Genomic DNA, 27,541 nt, shown 5'->3' on the forward strand with positions numbered 1-27,541 from the left:
ATGTAATTTCTAACTTCTATTCATGTAATTTGTTTTATCCAACTTCTTTATTTTTATTTGTTCAGTCTTAATTTGAATTCTATTTCATCTTGTTTCTATTATTTAGACGAAAAACTTCTTCATTGACGCTGTACACGTTTATGAACATCCAATAAATTTAGAACTTTTACACTTCTGCGTAGCAACCATCATTACGAAGTCGTTTGGTGTCGACACTACATGCCCAGTTTGGTGATTGAGCACCTGATCGGGACCACTATGTATGGTTTAATGTTCGAGAGCGAGACATTAAGTAATATATTGATACTGCACGAGGCGTTAGCCGAGTGTTATTTCAATATATTACGCAATGTCTTTAGCTCGAGAACATTAAACAACATAAAATACAGACACTATCCCACACGTGCGTTTCAATGAAATACGTCACACGAGTCCAATATTTCATCTAGTATAGATAATGTACGATTGGCAAGTTACCCGTACATTATTGAAAATAATGGTACGCCAACATCAAAGGATGACGTCACATCTGTATTTTAAAAATTACATGAATAGAAGTTAGAAATTACACGAATAGAAGTTAGAAATTAGACGATAGCATGTTAAAATTTTGAATCTAATATACCGCCATAATTGCTTACGTCTGTTATTTTATCAGCCAATTGCATAGTGATTCTTCCAGGGAGCCGAAGAAAATCAAGTAAAAAGAACCAAGCTGATCAAAAACAGAAAACGATACCTATACCCACAACGACCACGGCAAGATCACCTAATGATGGTTATCCTGAGATGCCAGAAGGTTTAAATGCCACAGCTTTGTCTAGTACCAGTATAAAACTAAGTTGGAATATACCATCGTCGCCAGCCTGTTGTCCTATTGTAGCTTATACAATACATGTTACCAATCTCGACAGTATGTACATGTGTTATCTGTTTGACTAAAAGAAAACCTTGAGACTAGATATGTATCTTTTTCTACTTTTTCGCTATGTTAAAATTGATACTCTGGACAAAACATATCCACGCAACACTCGACTCAAATAATATTATGTAAAGTGTTGTGATTGATATTGCAGACCTTAAAGATGAAAAGGAGTTGGTTACTGGACCAAATACAGTAGAAATCATAGAAGATCTTGATCCATCAACCTACTATGGTTTTAACGTGACAGCTTTTAATACACAAGGCGTTAGTCATGATTCAGAAGAAATAATACAGAAAACAAAAGAACCGGGTAATTAATTGAATAATGTCCTACTTCCTTTGAAATGCAACAATCTTAAAAATAAATAGAAATGGAAAGTTTTTTCTAGTCACGTTAAGTTTTATTTCTTGTAACCCATGTTTTACTTCTAATGTTTTAGTTCCACCACGGATTGTAAAGATTAACCATTCTGATTCTGTAGAAGGTGGTATAGTAAATATAACATGTATAGCTACTGGTGACCCTTTACCATGGGTATCATGGCATAGTACCAACTCTACAGCAGTAAGTAACATTGAATACAGTTTAGAATTCAATAACATATATATATATTTACCGGCAATTCATGGAGTGCAACTACCCGCTAGAGCATATTTATTATATAACTAATTTGGGGTTTTGGACAAACTTCCAGAAATCACGTTAAATCGAAATGATGTGTAAACATCTGGGCTAGTCATTATTTCGACGATTTAAGCGTATGATTTGATATTAGGAGAACAAGCTTTAGGCTTTGAAAAATAAAAAACTGAGCATTCCATTTCTTTGCAATAGAAGGAGAACGCCCCGTGTATATATAGTTTTTTAAGCTTGTATTGGAATGAAAGCCCACAACTTCACACTTAAATTTAACAGAGATCAATCGACCTACAACTCCTTAAGCCAATTCACGCCCGTCAAGAAAGAAGCAATTTATAAGTTACTTCTGTAGCAGTCGGCTCAACCATGTTTTGTTAAATTTAGCTATTGCTCTATTAATTGTATTAAATTTGTTCAGTAAGTTATACTTTTAAATCGCCGACTCGGATCGATTATCATTCTTATTTATTTTACAATATATTGTCCACTCATGTGGGGATTATAGCGTCTCGTCTAATCTCATTCAGAATAAATATAACAATATCACGAAAACTACAGTCTATTTACTTTACAGGACTATACTCATTTAAAATCATTGTAATCAAATACTCTAAATCAATATACAACGATATGAAAATGTCCATAGATAATATTTATTCCAAGTCACATATAACGGATAAAATCTTATTGGATTTTAGTTTGCCCAGACACATTCTGAGATTAAAAGTTTCAATAATCGTCAGCCAGAAAAGGGAACTAATGAAATGACTGTCATGTTTCAAGATGTTAGTACTAGACAAGCTGGTAAATATATGTGTTTAGCCAAAAATATAGCAGGATCGGTCAACTCTACTTTAGATTTACAAGTCAATGGTAAGTGGACAATCAATAACAGAAAACTTTATCTGACAACAAAGAGAACAAATTCATTAACTATTGTATGCCATTTTTGTACCATTTAATACTTTAATATACTTATTCATAGAGCATGTCTTCAAAATATTAGTGACTATAATAAATAAAACTTCAACGATAAAGGGTGGCTTGATTTTACATGCAAACATTTCCGTAAATGGATCTCACTACAACTACCACCGCCATTCTTTAGCCGATTCAATGAGTGAGGTCAGAACGACAAGTTTTGTTAGAATTGCGTCAGTATTAGTGTCTAGCTGCGCCCCTAATGTGATGTCCAGGTTAATAGCAAAACAATTACGCTTTGAAAATATATTAATTTTTGAAACTGAAACCAATGCTTAATTACATCAATTAGCTTGTTCTAATTACATGTACATGATTAATTGTGATCCAGGCACTGTTTTGACCTCAAACAAATTTAGAACATTCTCTCAACTTTAAAAATGATGCGAATCCAACACTTGTGCCCCGATCGCTTTTCCCTAGTGACAGTTTCCCATTGTTTAACATTAGCCCCGATAGGACAGGAACATTATCCTTACATGTAAAGTCGTAGATAATTTCCTCTAAATGTTGGCTATGTTGTCGCCGAATATCATTATTCAGATTTAAGAACCCCATGGTTTTATACAAAACACTTAGGCATCAAATTTCTGGAAATTATCGAAGCGGGATAAGTGGAAGCCATATTGAAATTGGTTTCCAGTAACACTAGTGTTGTCTGAAGCCCCTAGCTGTAATTATCTCCCATTTTGCTGGACACTTTATTTGAGATCAACAGTTTAAAGTTGTTTGTGTTATATTACATCAAAAATACCTACTCTAACACTACTTTTAGTCTCAACCGTTGTTAAATTGTCAGTGATAGTCGTTTCATTTCAAGACATTTGTTGTTGGTTATTGTATCTGGTTTTTTTTAAAAATTTTTATTATACAGTCCCAGTAAGATTTACCAAGATTGAAGGTGGTATTGCTATGATAGAATCGTCTGTAAATCTGACATGTGCTGCGAGTGGTGTCCCTTTGCCCTCAATAACTTGGTTAACTCCAGATGGTTTGGAAGCCTATACAGATGAGAGGGCTGTGAGTAACATTCCACGGGGACCATTTCATGAATAACCTGACAGTGGTTCTTTACTAGATGTAAATCTCTGCAATCACGAGATAAACAATATTTGTAGAGTTACCAGAGAAGAATTTTCTGGAATTTTCTAAGTCTTCCTTCTGGTTTTAAAGATTCTGTCAACTTGTTTGATATTAAATATTTCGGGAAAAAGAACAATAATTTGCAAATAACTGAAACACGAGGAACTGAGTTTAAAATTGATCTTATAATTTTCGGCTCCCCAAACTATGAGTCCATTGAATATCTTGGGCTGTATAATACACCCCACGTATCATTATAGCCTACTTTTGTATAAGAATATTACATACTATGGTGTGCTATCCACACAAGAAAAGCTCAAATCTAGCGTCTATTCGTTTCTATTTCTATTCTCATATGTATAGTAATCAGTTGCTGTTACCTTAATAAACAGTGTACTTAACGGTATCGTCGAATACTATAATACCATTATAGCCACATTCTTCAAATGAGAGGGTAAATTAAACTTCCCCAATTCAATTAATAATTCATTTTTTTTTGATACTTTTAACGTTAGCACATTCACTAGGTTTTAATAAAATCACCGATAAGAACCGACAAGGGCGGTTTGTTGTCAGTAGCTCCCACGGTGTTACATTCTACGCATCAAGACCAAAATTTCAATGATTTGATAAAAAAAAACCCATAATAATTGGAATTTTGACAAAAGCGTTCCTACTAGTTACCGACAAGAGTGGTTTTTTTATTTGTTTTTTTTTCTTTTGGGGCGGGGGGAGGGGTAGTAGCGCCCTAACTATTACAAAACGTGACCTACAAGGAAATATATGGTAAAAATTTTAAATTTAATTAAAAATTAGAAAAAAATTATGGATAATTGAAATTTTGACAAAAACGGTCTTACAATATAAGTGAAGACATGGGTGGTTTTCAACTTGAACTCTTGTCTTGAGAATATGGTATAGCTCATGTCGGGATACAGACTCCGCGTTGATTTCAACTAGAAACTGCATTAATCCTTCATACTTTCTTTTGTTTTATTTTGGAAAAAAAAGACTATATTTGAATGGATTGAACGCGAATCAGAGTATGAACATGTTGGTACTTTGGAGGTTTTGTATAATGTTTTACGTCTAGAGGATATTGTCATGGCGGATGGTGGTAACTATACTTGCCTAGCACAGAATGATGTCAACTTCTCCAGGAGAAAAGCTGAACTACAGATTGAAGGTAAGTAGCTAGGCAGACTGGCTTCCAGTTAATAGGAGTACATGTACTAGTTATCCCATAATACTATTCTAATTTGAGTAAAACTCACTTCTTCGGTGGACTTTTACACACGTCACTTAATTGACGTGAACATCCGATTTGAGCCAGCGAAAAGAGATTATTTCCACCAGATCTGAACGGCAAATCACACCACTACGTAACGTGGGATAATTCCGTCAGAATTTAAACACGAAATGAAAATAAAACGAAACGAAGTAATAATATTGCACAGTCTACATAATAGGCCGCATAGTCTGTTGTGCTGCATGCTCTGTGCATACTCTAAACCCTAAGAAAGCTATATGATGATCTGCATTTTACTTAAGAGTTACCGGAGCAGATCGGCGACAATCTGATTTACTAAACATTGCCTTTCTAATGACAATCTGTGAAAATATCAGATGTTTAGACCAACTGGTTGTCCATATACCCCACGTCATCGACGTCTCCTTGCTTCGCAAATATATCATTTTTAACCACTTTCTTGATATAAACAATGGACGTCATACAGTCACGTCGCGATCTTTAAAATGAGCGTTCAATTACTTGAAATTGAATATATTTTATCATTATTTAAGACAATGCTAGAAAAATTATATTCTTTCAATAATATATATGTATACTATACTAATGTACTAGCAGTAGCTAGGTATCTTATAGCATTGTCGTCCTTTATATAATTCCCCCGTGACGCCCCACATCTACACATGATTTGCAATTCTTCGAATATTTTCAGTTCCGCCTCCACCACCAGTGTTAAACCTGCAGGTCTTTCCTGTATCACCTTCAGTAGTTCTAGTTTCCTGGACGAGACCAGAATATAATTTTACCATTACCTCTTACAAAGTTATTTATCGTAAAAAGGAGTCTGGAGTAGAGGAATCTATTGATACTATGGAACAGTCGTGTCACATCAGCGATCTCACAGCGGATAAATTATATAAAATTAAAGTGTTAGCTTTTAACAAAGGACACGGAGATCCGAGCAGAATAGAAATCAGAACTCTGCGAAACAAGAACCTACAACCAGCCAACGTTTCCGCCGTTGCCCTAAATACCTCGGTAAGCATACAAGATCGTTCCTGAACTATTTATACAAATAATGTGAAATTTAATAATGTACTTGGTTAACATATATAATATAGGTATACGCGGTGAGTTAAGCGGTGACTCTCTAAACAGAAGGTCTCGGGTTCGCACCCTGTGTTGGCCGAGGAGGTGCCTTGGGATATTCCGACCTGGCTTTCCATCGTTCGAATGGGACGGTAATCCGAGGTCTCGTATACACTTTGACGTGGACGTAAACGAAGCCCTGACAGTTGGAATTCGAAATAAGAGTAGGCTGTGGAGCCTCGTAGCACACCATTTCATTTCATCTTCATTTCTTATATAATATCAAATTATGGTTGTTAACTTTCATTTTGTATGTATTTAGTGCCAAGTTGACGATGAGCGTAATACTCACGCCTATCTCAAAGAAAGAAAGGTGAAGGCGCCCATACACCCACATATGCAACTAAAATTACTTGTCATCTATGGAAGTAGTCGTTCTATTTCAGATAATTCGACTTGATTGGGAAGCCCCCTACGGTATCGACAGAGTGTATATAAAAGGCTATTTTATATACTATAGAAAAGAGAATGGTTCTAATGAAGAGAAATTATACACCCATGGCAGCAGAAATAAACAATTCCTTATAGGTAATAGCCTATTCATATAATAAAGACATTATACTTAACAAAAAACAGTAGTTGCACTGTCTTTCAAGTGCACATAAGATGGCCGACATTACTTTTCGGTATAGCCAATGGTTACTATTGCTACATTCGTTACCGCTTGGAAATATCGTGTTTCCCACTAGGAAATAGTAAATACCACACTTGTCGTGTTTGGACAAGTGGGAAAATCAACATGGCTGTCATTATCCATTCAAGGATTATTAAAACTCCTAATCTGTGAAATTTAAATCGCTAAAAGGAATATCAGTCCAAAGACGTATCCGTTCGGTTCAGTATTTACAAAGATATGATGAATTGAAAATTTATTATCGTTCGGCATCTAATGCACACGATAAAAACAAGCCAGTGTAACCCTAAAATATTGGTCAATCTTTTGATGGGCTTATTTTAAATCCAATTTAATTCAAGCTAGAATATATCTATTTTGGTTTAGTTTTCTTAATTAAATGTTAAATAATCAATCTAAGAACAATTTATCGTACATTAAGCCGTGAAAAATTAGATAAAGTCTATTGTCGATTAGCGGCACGGTCAATTAGCTTAGCATAATTAATTGTTACGGTATGTAGACATTTTAAATTCAAAGAAACGTAGGACTTTAATCCCGAAAAGACCTAGTTTGTGCCGATTGGGCGGTAAACCACAGTTACTGAAACATTTGTGTTGATATAGTCCGTACGGTCCTAAAACCCGAACTGCCGTACGGTACAAGAACAAGTTAGTACAAAATGGAAAGACGGGTATTTTTCTCGTTTTCTGTTTAATGTATTTCTTGTCATTGTTCGGAAAATGTATCCCAATATGTAAAATTCTATAAATCACGTATTCAGATAGATATACACATCCACAACAAACAAATAACTACAAAAATAGTAATTTACCGTTCAAAACGTTCAACTTTGTAACTTTGGCTGCCATATTGTTACGACATATGTCGTGAACTCGGTATATTTAGCTACGCCAGTTCTCAAGTAGAAATCATGACTTCCGAACCAGTTTTTATAGTTACGAACGCTATTTACCAATTCGTTAGTCGTATTTTCCATAAAACCGAGGAGTAACGAATACAGCATAAATCCACTTTACGGCAAGTTCACACCAATCTGATTAAAATTAATTCAGCTATTAACGTTTAAGTATCCGGCACTCCAAAACGCTTTCAATTTTTCTATTACGACCTTAATCCGATTGATTGGCTAGTGACGTCACAGGGACTACACATAGTATATACATTATCTATACAATATATCACTGTCTGTACAATATATCACTGTCTATACACACCACCAGTTGACTAGTGTCTATTGAGGGTCCAATTAAACATACATTATGCAAGAGCTAAATCTGCCTATTGCAAGTCTTTATTTAGGCTTCAGATGTTGTAGAAATTATTAATTAGACCTTTATTTACGCGACAAGCTCAAAATCAACTCTGTAGACCCACGGATGGTTTGGATACAGTTTGGATTTAAACAGTCGTCCATTTAAAATTAAATCAATAAATGGCGGAACAAGCTAACGTTTACCGTTAGTCGCTGATGTCACTACCGGAAACTGGTAATGAAAGGCCTGCCAAGTGAGGCTACCATAACCATTGATCATGTTACTTGATAAACGAGAATATGTGGGTGGCGTTATCGTCTGTCAATCAAACGATCGCCAATACTCATACACAGTGCAGACACAATTGATGCCTATTTCTAGTCCAAACTTCCAACAGTGACAATTCCGTTCAGAACAAAGTAATTTGACTGAACATTTTCTTTTTTATCATCTATTTTTGAATTATTATAGCAAGAATGGCCAACTCTTTATAAAACTCTTAACTAATGTATCTTTAAGGAATAAACATTCCGAATTCACCGTGACGTCACTGGCGTCTGGGGGGATTAATAGTGTTTTCGATAATTGGCAAAGTCGTTTTTACGGGAGGTCTGTTTTTGCGACTTTGAGTGAAGATAGCTGAATTAATTTTAATCAGATTGGTGTGAACTTGCCGTAAAGTGGATATAGTAAGAATTGGCTATACCTACCGAAAATTTATGCCGGCCATCTTATGAATATCTTATACTAGTGCAATGTCATAAACAGCTGGCTTCATCGTTAAGTAATTCCAACCTAACTTCTAAAATAAGATATTATTGAATTTAAAAACTAGGAGATACACACTTCCTATTTCGAATTTAGATAGATGTTATTGTGCAATAGACATGCCCTGAGATCATTAGGACCCAAGATGTTAAGGAATTAGTTCGTAATGAATCACCACAAACTAAGAGGGATGTTATTGCCCAAAAGATGATGAATTTCAGCCAATCCGAATCCGAATCGATGAAATTTCAGATTTGTGCTGCAATAGCCATAAACTATTATATTTCAGGTTTAGGAAAACAAGATATCTACTTTTTACGAATTGCAACATTAATGACTTGGGGTGATGAATTTCCCTCTCAGTGGATAAAAATAAAGAAATCGGCCCAAGGTTTGTATATAATATATTATATCTCTAATAAATTTGATACAGAAGAAGTATGTTTCGAGAAAGAAAATATATGTCGCATGTTTACAAAATATGTCTAATATGCAAATTTGTATTACATTATTGTATGTACAATCCACTTTCTACCATTCAAACATTGGGCCAGTGTATGATAATAGATCTTATGCTTTTTTGATATCTCTCAACAGAACTGCTACCACCTCCAGAACCAACCAACGTGTTCATTACTCCAGCCTCCGAGAAAGTTCGTATTACCTGGCAGTCACCTGTCGGTAAAGGACAGGGTCTGAAGGATTTAAAGGGTTATAGAATTGTGTATGGACCAAAGGACGACACTACTGCCAAAATTAAGAAAATTCGGGTATCCAAATTTGCTACAAGGCACACAATAACAAGTCTCCGTAGGTATTAAATTGACGTGTTTCAGCCGAGTAAGAAATCAATTGTTGGATTGCAAGGGTAGTATTCGTGAATGTTAGCTAGTGTTATAAGAACATGTTAACAAAGACATCTTTTTGTAAGCAGTATTTTGATATATAATTCACTAACCCAGATGATCTTTAATTTAGATCGTTACATCTTATAATACTTTCTCTTATAGTTCCAGGGACGGCTTATATTATATCTCTACGGTCATTTAATGATTATGGCGAGAGTTCTCCGATTTATCTACGAACTACTACAAAAGGTTGGATATTTATTTTCGTATGGGCGTATATGAAATGTGCCTTTTTGAGGTGTAAAACTCGAAATAATTGGGCTGTACTGTACTCTTGTTCCCTTTTTGTTTCGGGTATTGTTTACATTAACAGTACACTCTAACAACATCAAGCTAGATTGTTCACTTATATTTCAAAAATTAAAAATATGTACTATTTAATGTAGAAATTGTTATGTAGATACATTCCCGCTTAAAACTGGGTGATTTGATGATATATTTGGACTAAAAACATATTCAATCTAATTAATCTGGGGGGAGGGGCTTGGATGGCCGAATGGTTAGCACGTGCGTGCTGTATCATAAGGCCTGTCATTGAGTCGACTGGCGTGGTTTCGAACCCCCGGTTGTACGTGACAAGAAGTAGGGTCGCCTGCCCAACCTCGTGGGTTTTCTCCGGGTCCTCCGGTTTCCTCCCCCTACGCGCAAGCGAATTATTGAAATAAAATTAAACCATATGTTTGTCCCGAAATGACCTAGTTTGTGTCGAGTGGACGTTAAACCCCATTTCTCTTCCTCTCTCTAATTAATCTTTCGAAATTTTGGTTCAAATCCTTCTCAAAACATTATATTCGCAAGGGAATATCCCTGCTATAAAAATATATATTAAAAGAGGTCAGGTTTGTTTTACGTGACTTGGCTGACGCGGTACCTAGCAACGGGAGCGAAGCAAGAGGAGAATTCATTGCATATACAAGGCGATGTTGTCTTTAATCGCTGTTCATTTATTATAGGTATCGAAGCCTAATTAAATTCTCGGATTATCCACTGCCCACGCCTTTTTCCGCGGTTTTTATCCCAGAACCTGTTGTACGCGTAAGCTTACCATCTAGTTTATCAAAATATACATCAAACGCTCACAAACACTGAGAAATCAGACAATCTTCGCGTGCAACCTTTGGCGTCACTCGAGCAGACATCCCTAATCGTCGCGTTGCCGGTGAGGGAAACCATTACATTTTTGTCCTGTGTGCGCTCCATGGGGAGGTTTTCTAGTAAGATTGGATGTTTCTACTTTCCATATATTATCCCAAAATTGTCATACTTTTATTGGAAATAACCACCCGATAAATACTTTTCTGGGAGGTTTCTACGACAAATATATCAGGGTTATTATTACTTTACTATCTGAGAAAAATACAGGTGGCGAGATTAAACCAATAGAAGCCATTCAAAATTAGAAATGTCCAGAACGTTTTTATTAGTAAATGTATATATACTAAACAGCAAAAAAAAAAACCCCAAAAAAACAACGTCAGTACGATTTCAAAATCAGAGAGGCACTTTAATCAAATCATTCTAGAAAACGACTTACTAAATGGATTAAAGCAATTTTTTGTGAACAGTATGTTGACACATTAGTGATTAATTCATCACAATTCCAAGACATTACGAGTAGGTTTAGAGTCTGTACACAGTCTATACACCAGTATCTGGTGTGTCCACCACGAGTGTCAATAACAGCAGCGCAGCGTCTGTACATAGAGTGGACCAGACGATTGATGAACGCCATTGGCACCTGGAACCACACTCTCAGAAAAGCCTGGCTGTGTTTGGTCTCAGTACAACGTTATTAAGTCTCCCCTTAATTTCATCCCAAAGATGTTCAATCGGGTAAGTCCGAACTAAGGGCTGGCCAGTGCATAACGTTGGCACCGTTCCGCTGTAAAAAGTCCCGAGTAACTCTGTCGGTGTGGGCACGGGCGTTGTCATGCTGGAAAACGTTGTTTCGATGACGTGCGAAATGTAGTATGACGTGGGGTCTGAGACCTTGATCGATGTAGCGTACTGCTGTGATGCCGCCTCCTCACCCTGGACCAAGATTTTGGAACACCACAGGACCCACTCTCTGGTTCAGGCCGATTAAACCCCAAACCATAAGCTTGGACCTCCCCATGAGTCTCGTTCCATGACATCTGCAGTTGATACACAATACCGACTCTCATCTGTGAACAGAACAGTTCTCCATTGCCTGTGTCGCCAGTTCTAGTGTTGTTGGGCACACTGTAGACGTTCATGTCGATGGCGAGGGGTGATGGTCGGTCCACCGTAAGGTCTACGGCAATGAATGTTATCTCTGGTGAGATGTCGGCGCACTGTATCGGTACTGATGGGTCTTCCGTGTGTTCCCACTGTCTGACGTGCTGTCTCAGATGCCTGTGTGAAGGGATTCTGCACGTGCTGTCGCACAACATGGCGGTCTTGCCGCCTTGTGGTAACCCTTGATTACAATTCGGGGGCGATCATCCGTGGTGTTGGTGGCCCGAAAGCGTTGCTGAAGCCTGTAGATGGACCGAACATTACCCTGGAAGTGATTGACAATGGCTTGGGCAGTGTGGCCAGCGTCGAGTCTTCCAAGCGCCTGGTTCCTCTGATCTGTCGTGAATCGTGGCATGCTGCTGACGTTGTAGTGTGGATGATTCAACCAGGTATGGGGTGTATTTTATAGGGCTGATCCCGGTGAACAGCATGTGCAGTATGAGTTACATGAAAATCATGGAGAACAAATTACCATTTCAGAAGTCAGGTTGCTTTTTTGAGAACATTTCCTGGGTTCAATTCTGTGTTTGGGAAGGAGCCATATTGCTCAGGTACAGTTGGAGGTGTGGTCACAAATATACAATAAAAAAACAATTGGCAAGTTTTATGCAATGCGTCTATTCAGAGTAACATACCAACGTGGCTTTAAGTATGCAAATTAAACACCAAAATGTACTGAAATAGACCAAAGGCTTTGCTTGGAAGTTTTAATTCAGAATAATGATTCGTTTGGAAATATTAGCTTTTAATACGATTGAATAAATGAAATGAAATGAAATGGGGTTTAACGTTCTACCGTTTTGCTCCGTACTTGGCTAATGAAGACGGGCATACGCCATACAGTGTGCTATGAGGGAAATTTTGCCCGGACAGCGGCACTACGGCCTACTCTTATATCGAATTCCAACTGCCAAGGGATCTTTTACGTGCACGCGGGACCTCGGTTTTTCGTCCCATCCGAACGACTAGACAACTTTCCTTGTCAGCCCCTCCGTCCTGCATCACTGACAAGGGAGAACCACGCCGGAAAATCTGAATAAACTTTCTTGGCCAGGGATCGAACACCCGACCTCCAGGGCGATTGAATAAACCCACTTTATATTATTGCAGCAACGCGACCAGGACCTGTACAGAGTGCATCAGCAACACCCCTCTCATCGACCACTATTTTTGTATCATGGATAACACCGACTAAAGGTCAAGCTACCGATTACCACGTTCGTTACTGGCGACGCTTTAAAAACGATAAGCAATCCCAATGGATGAAAGCACCACAGACCAACATCACCGTGAAAGAACTAAGGAAATTCAGAGAATACAAATTTGAAATTATACCTTATCACGAAGGTGAAATTGGAGAAAGCACGGTTCTGTTTGCTAGAACTAAATCGGATGTACCAGATGCCCCTCCAAGAAAAATCAAAATGAAAGCAATAAATGCTACGGTGTGTATTTGTTAGTGTATTTTCTTCGTATTAGAGACCGTTTTTTTATATAGAAGGTTGTGTGATGTTTAAAATTTGAAGTTGTTATGTGTATGGTCATTTGGACTAAATAATTAATAATTTGATATTTCGTTTACTTTCTAACTTTTATGTTCAACACAACTCTCAGAAAACTCAGATAATGGTTGTGAGCGGAGGTATGGCACCTCACAGGAATGGGTATAGGAGTTGGTATCAGTGACCGCCCTTGTAATAGTTTCAAATAGAGCTCGAACAAGTGGAATCATCGTTAGCAAGAACAGATTGTTTGCGAAATGATAGCTAGTTCACCAGTCCTTTCCACATAATTATTTATGATTTCATTTTATAAATCAATATTCAAATGACTGGAAACCATATAGTTGCTGCATAATACATCCCTATTTAAAGAATACTTTATCATATTTATAAAATGTTCCATACAATTTTTGATGATATCATGAACATTTTCCAAACAATATCTTTTGATGATATCATGAACATTTTCTATGCAGGCGATGCGGATAAGATGGGACGTTCCACCTAAAGCATTACAGAATGGTAGAATAACCGGGTATAAACTAGTATTTAAAAGATTTAAATCTAATCGCCCTCTCGCTACATTTACCGTAGATGGAAATAGAAAGAACTATACGTTTTATGGTATGTTAATAAAGTTCTTAAATCTAATTAAGTATTAAATTTTGAAAATAAGACTGGCATACTGTTTGTGTGTTTTAACAAAACAAGTACGATCGTACTATCGATCAGGAACTAACTCTGGTCCATATTGTTGGATGAAGTCCAAAAATCTAATTCACCAAATCGATGCAGAATTGTGCAAAGAAGAAGCATGCCAATTTTCATGTCGATCGGACTTGAATTGACGGAGCCTTAGGCGTTTTCAAAGAGCGTCACCCCAAGAAGAAGAACAAGAACAGGACGAGTAGCGGTTAGCGACCAGTTCCTGGTCACAAAAATAATGAATAAAACAAAAAAGAGCCTGTGGTAACTATGGTAGTAATCGGTTTACAACCGTTTTCGACCCACCTTCTATGTGGTGGATTTAATCAGGGTTGCCGATCCGTATGACCAATTCCAGCATATAATTTAAAGTAGACTTGGCTGCTGTGCCATGTGGTGTCCTTTTATATGGCGACAACCAGTTTAAGAGAATACAATCATTGAAAATGAGAAACACACATAACTATTGTCCAAAGAACTCAAAATTTTCATAAGTGTTTATATAGACTTACACGTTTGTTTGTCTCGACGAGTATAACTTGTTTTCTTAATTTGTATTTATTTAAACACAGGCCTCGAATCCAGTATGCAATATAAAGCTAGGGTAGCTGCTATGACGATACGCGGTACAGGTCCTTACTCCAAGTGGCACTCCGGAAAAACACTAGAAGTTGGTATGTTTATTTTTCTCATTAAATGAATGATTTGAATTTCTTTCAGTGGATATGTTCGGTTAAATAAGTGAATTAGAATGTTTCCAAATGACTAATTTTAATGGTTTATACTTACACAGGCACACATTCAAGATGTTTAGTGTACATTCACGTCTGGTTTTCACAGATTAATTACAAATTATTTTATCTTAATATAATCAAAAATCTCAACGCATACCATGTTTCAGAGAAGCTACCACCGGAACGACCAGCTAGTCTAACGTTACTAAGTACAGAACGATCTATTCATATCAGCTGGACATTACCCAGATATACAGGTGCTTCTATTGATGGTTATATATTAGGATATGGCAGATATATACCAGAAGTAAATCGTCAAATCTTACCTTCGACATCTTTATCACATGACATCAAACAATTACGTACGTTGTTTATTCTACTCTATTGTTATTATATTAAAACACTTTAATGGTTGGGTATTCAATATTTACATGTACATGTATATCTTCCATACCAATGCTGCCCCCCTACAATTAGCTCCGCTTGAGAACATCGACGATTTTAGTTGAAAACAATAAATAATTTGAGAAGTAGTTATTCCGCTTCCATTTTCATAATTAATGAAATTGATGAAAGTGTATAATATGTGTATGAAAGAAGTAAAACGCGTTTGGTCACTCTCATTCCCGTTAGCTTTCTTCATTTTATTGAGGAATGGTTTATAAATAACATATTACACGTTTTATTTATATTAAATATATCCAAATTCGTGAACAAAATAACATCTAATAGTAGTAAATTATCTATATTATTTGTAATGGTCATCAGATATTTGTTTACATTCAGGTGAGAATACAGAATATATCATCAGTATCCGAGCTTTCAATAAGTATGGCGAGAGTTCAGCAACATATGATTTTATCAAAACCAAAGAAGGTAATGTATCAATAAAGAATAATTATCCAATATTATAATGGTGAACAGATTAATAGTTACGTTGACACTTATTGTCAGTGTTTTAAACCTAAATGACTAGAGTTGGTTCGTATCAGCAAATCTGTAAATTTCATATACTAAAGGGTTCACTACCACACTTCGATAACACTTCAAATTTTCAATGAAATAAACAAGTCGGAAGTTATATGGGACTAACCGACTTCCATTGAAAGTATGATGAAGTCATATCAAATATGCAAATTAGGTTTCCACGAAACTTCTTTAACTATTCAATAATCTCAGTTAGAATCTCCGCTGAAATTGAAAATGAATGCCCCTCCGTTCTCACTTCTGCTTTTTAGTCATTGATGTCTGTAATAGTTCAACAACATGTTATCACTTCAACTTACATTAAGTGCTACAGGTGCGTGTTTTATCTCTTCAATTCAACAAAATGTTTATCTTTTAAGTGAAAACTCTTGCATACTTCAACAGAGTGTATTTATCACTTCCGTTAAAGCCCTTGTACACTTTAACAGTGTGGGTTAGGAAAGTTCCGTACTGACGATTGATTCCGGGTGTGTTTCCATTTGCTCTTGTTTCAGTAAACGTATCGCCAAAAAAACATCAATTCGATCATGAATTCGTAAGACCTTTGACCTAATTCTAATAAAAATACCAATGCCAAGTTTCATGGGAAAAGTTCCACCCACAGTGTCATTTATGACTCGTGTTATGTTTTTATTTCAGTGCCATTGAAGTTAGAACCACCAGAAATGATCAAGGCCATAACACTCTCTTCAACATCTATTGGCATATATTGGATTGATCCAGCATTAAATAAGTTCCGGAGAAGAGATAGTAGGCAGTACACGTTACGCTATTCTAGCGAATCTGATACAGATTATACATATCGTAATGTATCTAAACCGCCCGTTATACTCGACAATCTGCAAGTACATACTAAATATGAATTTGCTATAAGGGTTATACGGGGTACAGATTTTAGTAAATGGAGTTTACCAGTATCTAATACGACATTCGGTAAGTATTTTTTAAATCATTTGATGAAATAGAATAATATATATATATATATATATATATATATATATATATATATATATAATTTCTTATGTTGAAAATCATCATAAGGATATTTGTATCACTACAAATAGCCGTTTTATAAATTTTATCTATTTTATTGATTTGGGAATTATTTTACCATTAGTTGAACCACCAAAATCCGTCCCCATTAAGCTGGGTGTAACGGCTACAGAAGAACCATCTAAGTTGACTGTTTCGTGGAAACCGGTTGAAGTTCCTGAACAGCTTACAAACCGTAAGAGAACAATTTCATTTTTCATTAATAGATGTCCTCAATTGTCCTATTTCTTTAAAAATAAATAATTAACATGATGATTTGTAAACCTTTAGTAGCTTACTCTTATCTACGAGAGAGAGAGAGAGAGAGAGAGAGAGCAGCCACTCGACACAAACTATGGTTCAACTTCTTTCAATAATTCGCTTACGCGCAGGGGCGTAAATGGGGGGGGGGGTGCAGCGAAAAAAAAAGTCAGTCGCAAAATAAATGCAGTCGGTCGCAAAATAAGTGCAGTCGATCTCAAAATAAGTGCTCACTGAATTAATACAAACAATGTCAAAATAGAAGGAAAAATCCCAAATTTTATGTATTTGCGTGAATCCGTGCACCTAAATTGCATACGTCACGCTACTAACCTTGTCAACTTTCCCCCAGGGGAAAAAAAAATAGCCGGTCTCAAAATAAGTGCAGTCACTGCAGTCGATCTCAAAATTATGCATCGGCGACTGAACAAATGAATTAATGAGGTAAACAAATAATGTCATAATAGAAGGGGAAAACCTCAAATACTTAATATACGTGCACCTAAATTTCTTACGTCACACAGTCCGTCTCATAATAAGTGCTCACAGCAGTCGGTCTCAGACTAAATGAATCAATGAGGTAAACAATGCCAAAACAGGAGGGAAAAATTTTGTGTGAATGCGTGCGCCTAAATTGCAACGGTATAGTATGAAATAACCTAGTCAACTTTTCATGTTTGAATAAAAAAAATTCCCTGTTATGAGTATGTTGGTCTAAGAAATTGAGAGAGCTTGTTACGAAGATTTTGATAACTTTAATTATATTATTGATTGTCATACGAATAACATTAATCGAAAAGTTGGTAAGTAGTTATCGGAAGCATAGTTTGTTTTAGAAATACGTAAAAAATCTTTAAATTATGAAATGTTAAGGCGATCTATTGAACTTAAGAATTTTTACGTATTGCATATTTAATCCCAGTAGAAATTAAAACGTATTTTACTCATGTTGTAAGTATTTTCTGACCATCAGAATTCTGCAAAACCTTTCCCCAGATCCCATAGTCCAGTAAATGACATTTCAGAGACCAAGTAAGCACCCGCGTGAGACAAAGTCCCCTCAGGCCAAGTCCCAAAAAATTAAAAGCTCAGTTACATAATCTAAATTTTTTCGCGACTACGGCGCTCAATTCTAATGTGTAGAATTGTTCTTTCTACTCTCGCAAAACCGACGAAATTGACGGACGGGCCTCAAGATTCTGTCGGATTTCTTATCCTCTCGTTAAGGAGAATTTGGTCCCATTTGTCATGACATTGGCTATAATTTTTCAGGCCCAGTCCCCAAAAATTAAAAGGTCAGTTACATATCTGAATGTTTTTCGCGCCGGCGCCGCTAGATTCCATTATGGCATCATTCTTCACTCCTCTGTGGCCTTATACTCCCCCAGCACTGTCATGTTCACGGTTATAGTGAACAGCCCAGTTAGTAGTACCACCGGTGCGTGGGTCGTGGGTCGTCAGACTGTACAAATGTTCTGACAACTCTGGCAAAACAGGCGGAATTGACAGGGGCAGATTTCGAGATTCTGTCCCATTGACTCCTATTTCTGGTTCTCTTGTTCACAAGAATTTGCTCCCAGCAATGACCTCAAGTGACAAGATATTGGTTCAATTTTTCCAAATTTTCTCAGGTTGCCCAGTGTTATAGCCACTGCCCCTAAGGTTAACATAAATTTAATTACAAAATCAATAACAATCATCATATTATATGACATATACTTTATGTCAACTTGAATAAAACTGTTTTCCAACGAGATAACGATCGGCGAACAATTATAGCCAATACGATCTATGTTCTACCGGGACGCCCAGTGTTATAGCCAGTATTTTGTTGACATTCATTGTTGGGTGTGATTGTGGATGGCGTCCTAGATTTGGAACCGCCCCACCCCACCCCCTATTCCCAGATTCAAGATCAGCTGCTGGCCTCTAGAAAACTATCATAGTACTTTATTAACAGTATTAATATATAAAGCTTGTATAAAAAGATATAAAACACTCTAGTACTGTATTACCAGTATTACTTTATGCATCTAAAGCTTGTAAAATAGATTTATCGACAGAATTAGCATATTATACAAATGTTATAACAGTATTAATATATAAATCGTAAAACACTTTATGAGCAATATTATCATATACAACTACTATAATACTTTATCAACGGTATAAATATAAATTTAAAGCTCGTAAAATACTTTAGGAACAATATTAGAATATACACATATTATAATACTTTATCACTAGTATTGATATATAAATCTAAAGCTGGTAAAGTACTTTGTCATCAGTATTAGAATATAAACATATAGAACATCACATGTATTAAAATATAAAAATATAGAATATCATCAGTATTAAAATATAAACATATAGAACATCACCAGAATTGAAATATAAACAGATAGAATATCACTAGTATTAAAATATAAACATATTGAATATGACCAGTATTTACATACGAGGGCTGGCAGAAAAGTTTTAAGCCTATCTGTAAAAGATCTGTACAAAGTCAATGGTTTCCATTTATTTTTCTACATAGTCCCCTTCGTGGTGCACACACTTTTGCCAACGATGTTGCAAGGCCTGGATGCCGGTCAGGAAGACATTTTCTTCTTCAGCCCAAGTCAAATTATTCAAAGCTCACATGGCATTATCAGTACAAGGGAAATGACAACCGGATAGTTCCTTTTTCATTTTTGGAAACAGGTCTCATCCATGGTTACAAATCTGGCCAAACCATTATCAGATTACCACGGGACGCCAGGAATCTGACACGTTGTTGATCCACTCTCAAGAGATTTGGCACCCATCTTGCAGAAACTGTTGTCATCCCTAACTCGTTGGCGATAATGTGCTCAACCCTCCCATGAGTGGTCAAACGTCATTCAGCAATCCCCATGTCATGCACCCGGGTGATGTTTTCTTGAATGGTTACTGTTAATTGCCTTCCAGGTCATCGTTAAGGCTATCTCTGCCAAGCTTAAATTCCACAGCACACTTCTTTACTGTGGAAAAGGAAGGGGCATCATCTAAAGTGGAAACCATGTCGGACGGCATGTACCTGTGTTGGGGTTTAGTCTTTTCAGTTGCAGGTACTTGATGACTGCCCTATTGCCAGTTTTGACAATTTCTGGTGATTTCCTTGGGTAGGTTCACAAGATGGTCTGGTACAAAGACAATAATAACACTACAGTTGCAGTTCGTATGTCTATAATTCATTCCATGATGGTAATTGTTGGTGGCAAAAGTTTGTTAAAACCCAACTGATCTATCCTTTTCAGACTTAGAACATTTCAACCATCCCTCATATAGACCTACAGAACACGTAACAGTATAATTATATAAACCTTTAGACTAGAATATATAATGAAGGGTATTAATATATATAATGTTTAAACCAATAGAACTTATTGTGTATTCGGTATTTGAAGATAAAAATTGAATTAATCAAGCACCATGCTGTAAAGAATTGAACCGTTTCCATGTCTGGAAGATTTAGTTAAAAATATTGGGTTTAACAAGGCTAGGTGAATAAGAATTGTATCATAGTATTTACGTATATTGAATTAAGTGATAAAAAAGCTACGAAAAGTTACATAGACATGATTGTCCAGACACTTATGCATAAGTATGTTTGGTAACGTTCCTTATTCCACGTGATAATTAAACGTTTGTAATTCGTCGAGATACGATACGTGCAGAGAAGTAGTATAATATGTTTCTAATATACAGTAATAATATATATGTTATTTGTACAGAGGACCATTCGCAATCGTCACCATATGATGTAGTTATATCGCAACATGGAATAAGTCATAATACAGTTGATATGACCTGGTCTAAACCTCGACAACCTGATGGAAAACTAACAGGTAATAAAACCAGTATAATATGTATGTTTGAATACTGTACTTATACCAGATCTACTACTGAAGTAACTGAATTTCTTTCATAATCCTTCTCATTATCTCATTCGTTGAAGACCCTTTTTGGATTTATTTAAATCACCCCAAGAATATTATCATATGGCACATCTAGTATTTTAGACAACAACAAAATAACCTTTGAAGGAAAAATGCTATTCCATCATTTATACCCTAGCCCTGAATATCATTACTAAACTCTGTCATTTGCGTGAGTCAATTGAAAACAATATGAACGGAGAATCTGTCAGAATACTCTATACTTTAAAGGTTCTTGTACTATCTTATATATTTCTGGCTGTATCTGTATTGTGCTTAAACGCGACAAGAGAATCATTGTAGAAACGTAGCTTCTTTTAAGATTCAGTAATTGCTTTTCATATATTTTAGTTTAATGACAAAAATTCGCAAGGCAGTTAAAGATAAGTTTATCTAGGCATATGGTGATTTCTATGCAAGAAGCTGGCCTCCAACTCCACCGGACAACTGGAGAATGGTGTTTCTTTAAAAATGTATCACGTTCATAAAGTTGCTTGGGACTAGAAAATAAGAGATTCTAGAGTCTTCCACTCAATATTCACAAGTTTTATCCATTGAAATATATCTTAGATGTTATCTTTAAACTCTAAATGTATGACATGATTAATTATTTTGCAGGTTACCACATTTCATATACTAGTAGTAAAGGTGATGATTTAATTAACTGGAGGAGAATAGAAACTACCAATACAATGGTTACTGTAACACAATTACAAGAAAACACAACCTATTATTTTAAAGTACAGGCATTATATACAACTCATGCTGGATATTTCTCTGATATGGTTAACTTTACAACAAAGACTGGTAAATTTTACAGCTTTATTAAAAAATATAAACCCATAGATGTTGAACCCAATCTGATTAAAACACAGATGGATACAGAACAAGCTAAAAACAAAAGCGATTTTTTGTACAATCAGGGGCTATAACCCAGAAAGTTATGGTCTGAAATGCGCAGATATCAAAAGGGACTGAGATCTTTTGAATATAAAGATATGTTTTAAGTTTCATCAAAATCGGATAAAAATTGTGACCTCTAAAGGGTCCACCTCGTTTGTATTACATACTTTTACACAATTTGCGTACAAAGAGCGGTCATTTTGTCGGGCAGTTTCATTTTGATTTCCCCGAAATTCGCATTCAATCTTCGTTATGGTGGAAGGGTGATATATATAAACGGTTTTAAAATTGAAAAAAAAACTTGTGACCTCTAGAGGATCCACAAGCTAAAAATGCGATTTTTCTAACAATCAGAGGCCACAATCCCGGAAGTTACGTTCGAATATGCGCGATTATAATTGTGACCACTAGAGGGACCATAAGCTAAAAACGTGATTTTTCGTACAATCAGGGGCCATAATTCAGGAAGTTACGATCCGATATGTGCGAATATCAAAAAGAACCAAAAATCTCTGGGTTATAAACATATCTGTATTTATTGTTGTCACTTTCCCATTCGTGTAATGCGACACTAGTTCTTATTATAATACATTAATTTATTGTCATGTTGTAACCTTTACTTGAAGAATAAATAAATAAATAAATAAATATAAACATGCATTTCAAGTTTGATCAAAATCGGGTGAAAATTGTGACCTTAGAATGTCCACAAGCTATAAAACGTGATTTTTCGTACAATCAGGGACAATAATCCATGAAGTTATGATCCGATACATGCCAATATCGAAAGGAACGGAGATCTTTGGGAAGATAGACCTATATTTCAAGTTTCGTCAAAATCGGATAAAAATTGTGACCTGTAGAGTGTCCACAAACAAATAGTGGACGGACGGACGGACAGGGGCGACCGCATAATACGTCCACTTGAAAATGTGGGCGTATAAAAACACGAAACGAAATATATCCGTATTTTAATCAGATTGATATTGAACCCATTGTATTTGAGAGCATAGGTCGTAAAACTCGCCTTTTGTCAACTTTAAATTTTTAAACTGGTAACTCACCATGTGCCTCAAACCCAATAAACGTGACTTGTTTTAAGACAGGAATATATTGATATTACTGCTTTCAATTACATATTTTATTTTGAACGCACTAACAAGCGATTGGAATTTTGGTGTATCTTTTTACATTTGTTTAAATGGTCGTGGCCTGTAATCAGCATAGTTGTCTAATAGTATTATGTTCCTAGCTTATATCTGTGTCAGTTTAGAGAGATCTGTCTCATGTTTGAATGAATTGATGGGTGTAAATTTCAGGAGATCAGAACTCCGATCAGAGAATGCCAAAGACGAAAGATTACACCATGACGAGCACAAAATCCACACCCAAGAACATAATAATAACACCTGATACTGTTTCAACACACCGCTACACGAGTAAGTGTTCTTTAATGGCTATATGCATTATGCCATTTTTAGATGACCGAGACTAAAGAAAACATGTCATTATTTTAATTAAAATTCAAGGACCGATTAAATCCATTATACCACTATAGCTTGCCTGATCTCTTAACCTATTTGATGTCTTAGGTATATTTCATCTTACTCACATTTTGTTTAAACCGATATCAATATAATACCACAATACATGTAATACCAAATGCAGATTGAACGTAATCTTTCAGAAAGGCTAGATCCTCGTCTACAGGGAGTACCAAGAGTATCAGTGATCACCAATACTACTGACCAGAACGAGCCAACAAGTAAACGTTTATACACGAAAGGTAATTGATTCATGTGTACATTCAGGGGCGGATACAGACTCACTATTTTTATTGCCATCTTTTGTAAAAAAAATAAAATATACCTTCACTACAATAAAACTTTTCTTGGGATAAACACTATTTACGATATTATCCTCATCAGTGTATTTGTCAATTCTATATTTACAATGGCACACTCTTCATTTATTTATATGTTTAACCAACTAATCTGGACTGTCGGAACAGTGCTTTTGTTCTGGTTTCAGAGGTTTTTAATTATGATTCAAAACGACCCCGGGCGTGGGCCGACCATTTGGAAAATTAGAATTTAACTACTGTTTTAAGAAAATTGTTTCGCATCGCTCGGCTCGGCTGGTTGTTTATACGTCATGTCAACATACAGTGTGCTTTTATATACTAACTTTGCCTGACCTGTTGGGACACATAAAGTATGCAGTTAACTTACTATTGATTGTCCAATATATTATATTATATAAAATGTTATAAAATCTAAAAAGGCACATTCAACATATAAAAACGTAAAAGTATATGTGTATATATCAAGATTCAAAGAACTAGAAAAAAAATATTAGGCTGGGTCCGCTTAAGGTTCTTATTTTTCTCTGAAAAATCAGAAGAAAATGTCCCAAAGATTTTGTCAATAAACTTATCCACCCCTGACACGTATGCTTAAAATGAACGGTACGATAATAGCAACACTATGCGAGGTCCTCTCTTGATGATGACGGTTATGACATTTCACAAATGTGTTGCCGTGCGGTGACATAAATGTGTCGCACATATTCTGGAGTTAAATATAAGGTCTACGGTGATACTGAACTGGTGGACGCAATGATGCATTATTAAAAGAACATTGTTATATGCAGTGGTGTATTGAGTTTAAAAAAAAAAGAAGCGAGAAACCGCATTTTCAAAGTGTTACTCATACCTTGGTGACATTTCGGGCAAATAAGCGAATTGTACGTTTGGATTTACTTGAAATAGCGATGGAACTTGTTCCTGTTTCAAACAAAGCAGGGAGACGTCGTTGTCACGCCTTCCCAAGCATTGTACCACTGGTTATATTATTAAAGCTTATTATAGGCCAACCTTTAAGTTACTTTTCCTTTTTTTTCAGATTCCCTCTCAATAAAAACAACTGTGTTACCTGTATATGAAGAATTGTTACCGCCAGTAAATATAACATTAACCAGTACAAACTCTAGTATTACTGTTATTTGGACTCAACCTCGCCATACAAACCATATTACTAAATATATAATACAATATGGTACTACAGACTCACAACAAATACAAACAGAAGAAGTGGAGAAACTGGAAGCCACAGAATTATCAGTGATATTGTCCAATCTAGGTATAATCCGACTTGTCATTCCTCCACGTCAGGTACACCTGGTTGAAATGTAAATTCCAGTAACGATTTTTTTCGGTCAGTCGGGTAGCTTCATACTTATTCAGAACTCGATTGAAATATCTCACCCAGAGCCCTTTATATATTCCAGATTTGATCGTTCCAAAAATTATAAACAGTTGAATATAAATATGAGAATCACCAGTATTCCGTAATTTCATTGTAAACGCCTCCACCGAGATTATTGTGGATTCTCCAATGAAATACCTCATTTGTATTTGATGATATAAATTGTTGTTGTAGTTCAAATCTACATTATGTAATAGGCATGTATAAGGCGGGAGGTGAATGGTTAAATCATCTTAGGGGAGACTACAATCTGGTTAAAACACAGATCCTATATCGTTTCCTTTTTATAGTTCCAAATTTCGTTTTACCTGTCTTTACTACGCTTGGTGTAGCACACTGATCCGCAGTGAATATTTGCTTGGCCGCGACAATCACTGATAAGGATGACATTGATGCGGCTTAATGAGCTAGAAATATTAACTTTTTTCCTGCGACAAATTAAATTCTAAAACATTTTTTGTATATATTGGAAAATTAAATAAAGGCGTTTGACGTGTTTGTAGTTAAAAATTATTTCCGATTTAGTGTAAATGGGTATTAAAATGACTAAAATGCAGCATTCTCTCCGAAGCAGTTATGTCTTATGTAAACAATGCACGCGCCATTCAGCCAATGATTCACACCGCGTGCTGTGACAGCACGTGTTAAGGCAGTCATCTATGACAGAGATTTTATACGAGACTCGTAATTCTCTGTGAAACAGATTGTTGGTGTAGGCCATCGAAAGTATAAGAAAACGAAACGAAATATAGATCTGTATTTTAATAAGATTGGGGAGATTATGGCCAATAATTAATCATGGATTAGGTTATTACCGTTCATGGGATATTCGAAAGGCGATTGAAGAAATTGTTAGATTATATTCTCTTTTTTTTCAGAAGCGACCACGACTTATACTATCATTATCCAATCAGAAGGTTATAATGCAGTGAGTGACAGCGTTTCCAAGACAATCTCAACCAAAGACTAAAATTATCAATTCATATATTATTAGATAAATAGATACGCTTGTACTAACTGTAGATATAGATAAACATAGAACCAATTTGTGGAGAAAAAAAATGAAAATAAAAAGATAAGAATGTGTTATTGTGTAACGGTAATTTAACATTGAAAATAAACCTGTGTATATTTTGGGAAGCCATATTATAGAAGAATATTGTGACGTTTGTTTGAATATTTTTCATTCATTAAGTAACAATTTTATGCCAGATTACTCAGAAATTAAATGATTAATGTATCGATAGAATACTTGTATTAAATCGCAAATAACACCCCAGTGATATAGATTGTTGGGATAAAATGCAACCCAAAGCCCCGTCTTTATTAGCCCAGTCGGTGCAGAACCGTTTTATGTCCTGCACTTCTTTGGTCCACAGCCTAGCTTTTGTGTTCAGAGAGAGAGAGACAGAGAGAGACAGAGAGAGAGAGGGGGGGGGGGGGTTAACGTCCACTCGACACAAACTAGGTCATTTCGGGACTAACATATGGTTCAATTTTATTTCCATAATTCCCGTAGGGGTCTTTAGCAATGGGAGGAAACCAGAGGGCCCGGAGAAAACCCACGAGGTTGGACAGGCGACCCTACTCCTTGTCACGTACAACCAGGTATTCGAAACCACGCCAGTTGACTCAATGACAGACTTTATGATACAGCGCGCACGTGCTAACCATTCAGTCATCCCCCCTCTCGTCATCAGAACAGTGGATTATGGCCAGATTGTACCCATAATGTTTTGGTAGATATGTGTTGGTGTAAACACTATATATCGACAGGGTTCGTCTTCTCATGGCCGTAGCCTCTGTTGCGTGTCGACAAAGGGAGGTAACTCTGGAACGGAAGGTTGCGGGAGGCTGAATATCAAAGGAACCCAATGCTATACACCAAATTTGATAAAGAAATTGTTAAAAACTGTATCGCGTTCACAAGGTTTCCGTCTGATTATCGATAGGGTTCGTCCTCTCGTGACCCCACTGCTTCATACCACATTTGAAAAAAAAATCGCTTAAAAAGTATAGTCGCAGAACGCTGAATATCGATAGGGTTCCTTCTTTTATGACCCCAACGCTTCATACTTTATTTGAGTAAAAAAAAATCGGTAAAAAAAACTGCAGTCTTTATCGCGTATCGCGTTTATAATTTTTACGGCAAAACGGAAGGTCCTCTTATGATCTAAATCATAAATGCTTCACACCAAATTTGAAAGGTATCTTTTAAAAAAAACTGTAGCCTCTATCTCTTTCACAAGGCCTTTTGGAATAGTGTATTTGACTCCGGAACGTAAGGTCACGGAATTATCGATAGGGTTGGTAATTCATGTCGGACGGTTGGTC

At 36.1% G+C, this 27,541-nt stretch overlaps 1 protein-coding gene across 3 annotated transcripts in view; it reads left to right on the forward strand.

Annotated features, from left to right (window-relative positions):
• The window catches only part of LOC126815757 (neogenin), a 34,131-nt gene extending 7,677 nt beyond the window's left edge, over positions 1-26,454 (forward strand). The window contains exons 6-29 of one of the 3 annotated variants that reach the window (XM_050541667.2): positions 683-913; positions 1,077-1,235; positions 1,366-1,490; positions 2,264-2,438; positions 3,421-3,566; positions 4,641-4,815; positions 5,591-5,916; positions 6,414-6,555; positions 8,975-9,076; positions 9,283-9,499; positions 9,696-9,782; positions 12,963-13,297; positions 13,831-13,978; positions 14,632-14,733; positions 14,961-15,155; positions 15,580-15,669; positions 16,420-16,713; positions 16,898-17,008; positions 20,835-20,948; positions 21,657-21,845; positions 23,261-23,380; positions 23,629-23,727; positions 24,845-25,081; positions 26,086-26,454. In XM_050541667.2, the coding sequence (XP_050397624.1) occupies positions 683-913; positions 1,077-1,235; positions 1,366-1,490; positions 2,264-2,438; positions 3,421-3,566; positions 4,641-4,815; positions 5,591-5,916; positions 6,414-6,555; positions 8,975-9,076; positions 9,283-9,499; positions 9,696-9,735 (1,838 nt within the window). In that variant the 3' untranslated portion in view covers positions 9,736-9,782; positions 12,963-13,297; positions 13,831-13,978; ... (9 more) ...; positions 24,845-25,081; positions 26,086-26,454. The remainder of the gene's footprint in view (positions 1-682; positions 914-1,076; positions 1,236-1,365; positions 1,491-2,263; positions 2,439-3,420; positions 3,567-4,640; positions 4,816-5,590; positions 5,917-6,413; positions 6,556-8,974; positions 9,077-9,282; positions 9,500-9,695; positions 9,783-12,962; positions 13,298-13,830; positions 13,979-14,631; positions 14,734-14,960; positions 15,156-15,579; positions 15,670-16,419; positions 16,714-16,897; positions 17,009-20,834; positions 20,949-21,656; positions 21,846-23,260; positions 23,381-23,628; positions 23,728-24,844; positions 25,082-26,085) is intronic. The other 2 variants (XM_050541665.2, XM_050541666.2) reach the window with 2 other exon arrangements.
• The last annotated feature ends 1,087 nt before the right edge of the window (positions 26,455-27,541 follow it).

The sequence above is a fragment of the Patella vulgata genome, chromosome 3 (assembly GCF_932274485.2).
Source record: "Patella vulgata chromosome 3, xgPatVulg1.2, whole genome shotgun sequence".
Taxonomy (NCBI): Eukaryota; Metazoa; Mollusca; class Gastropoda; family Patellidae; genus Patella; species Patella vulgata.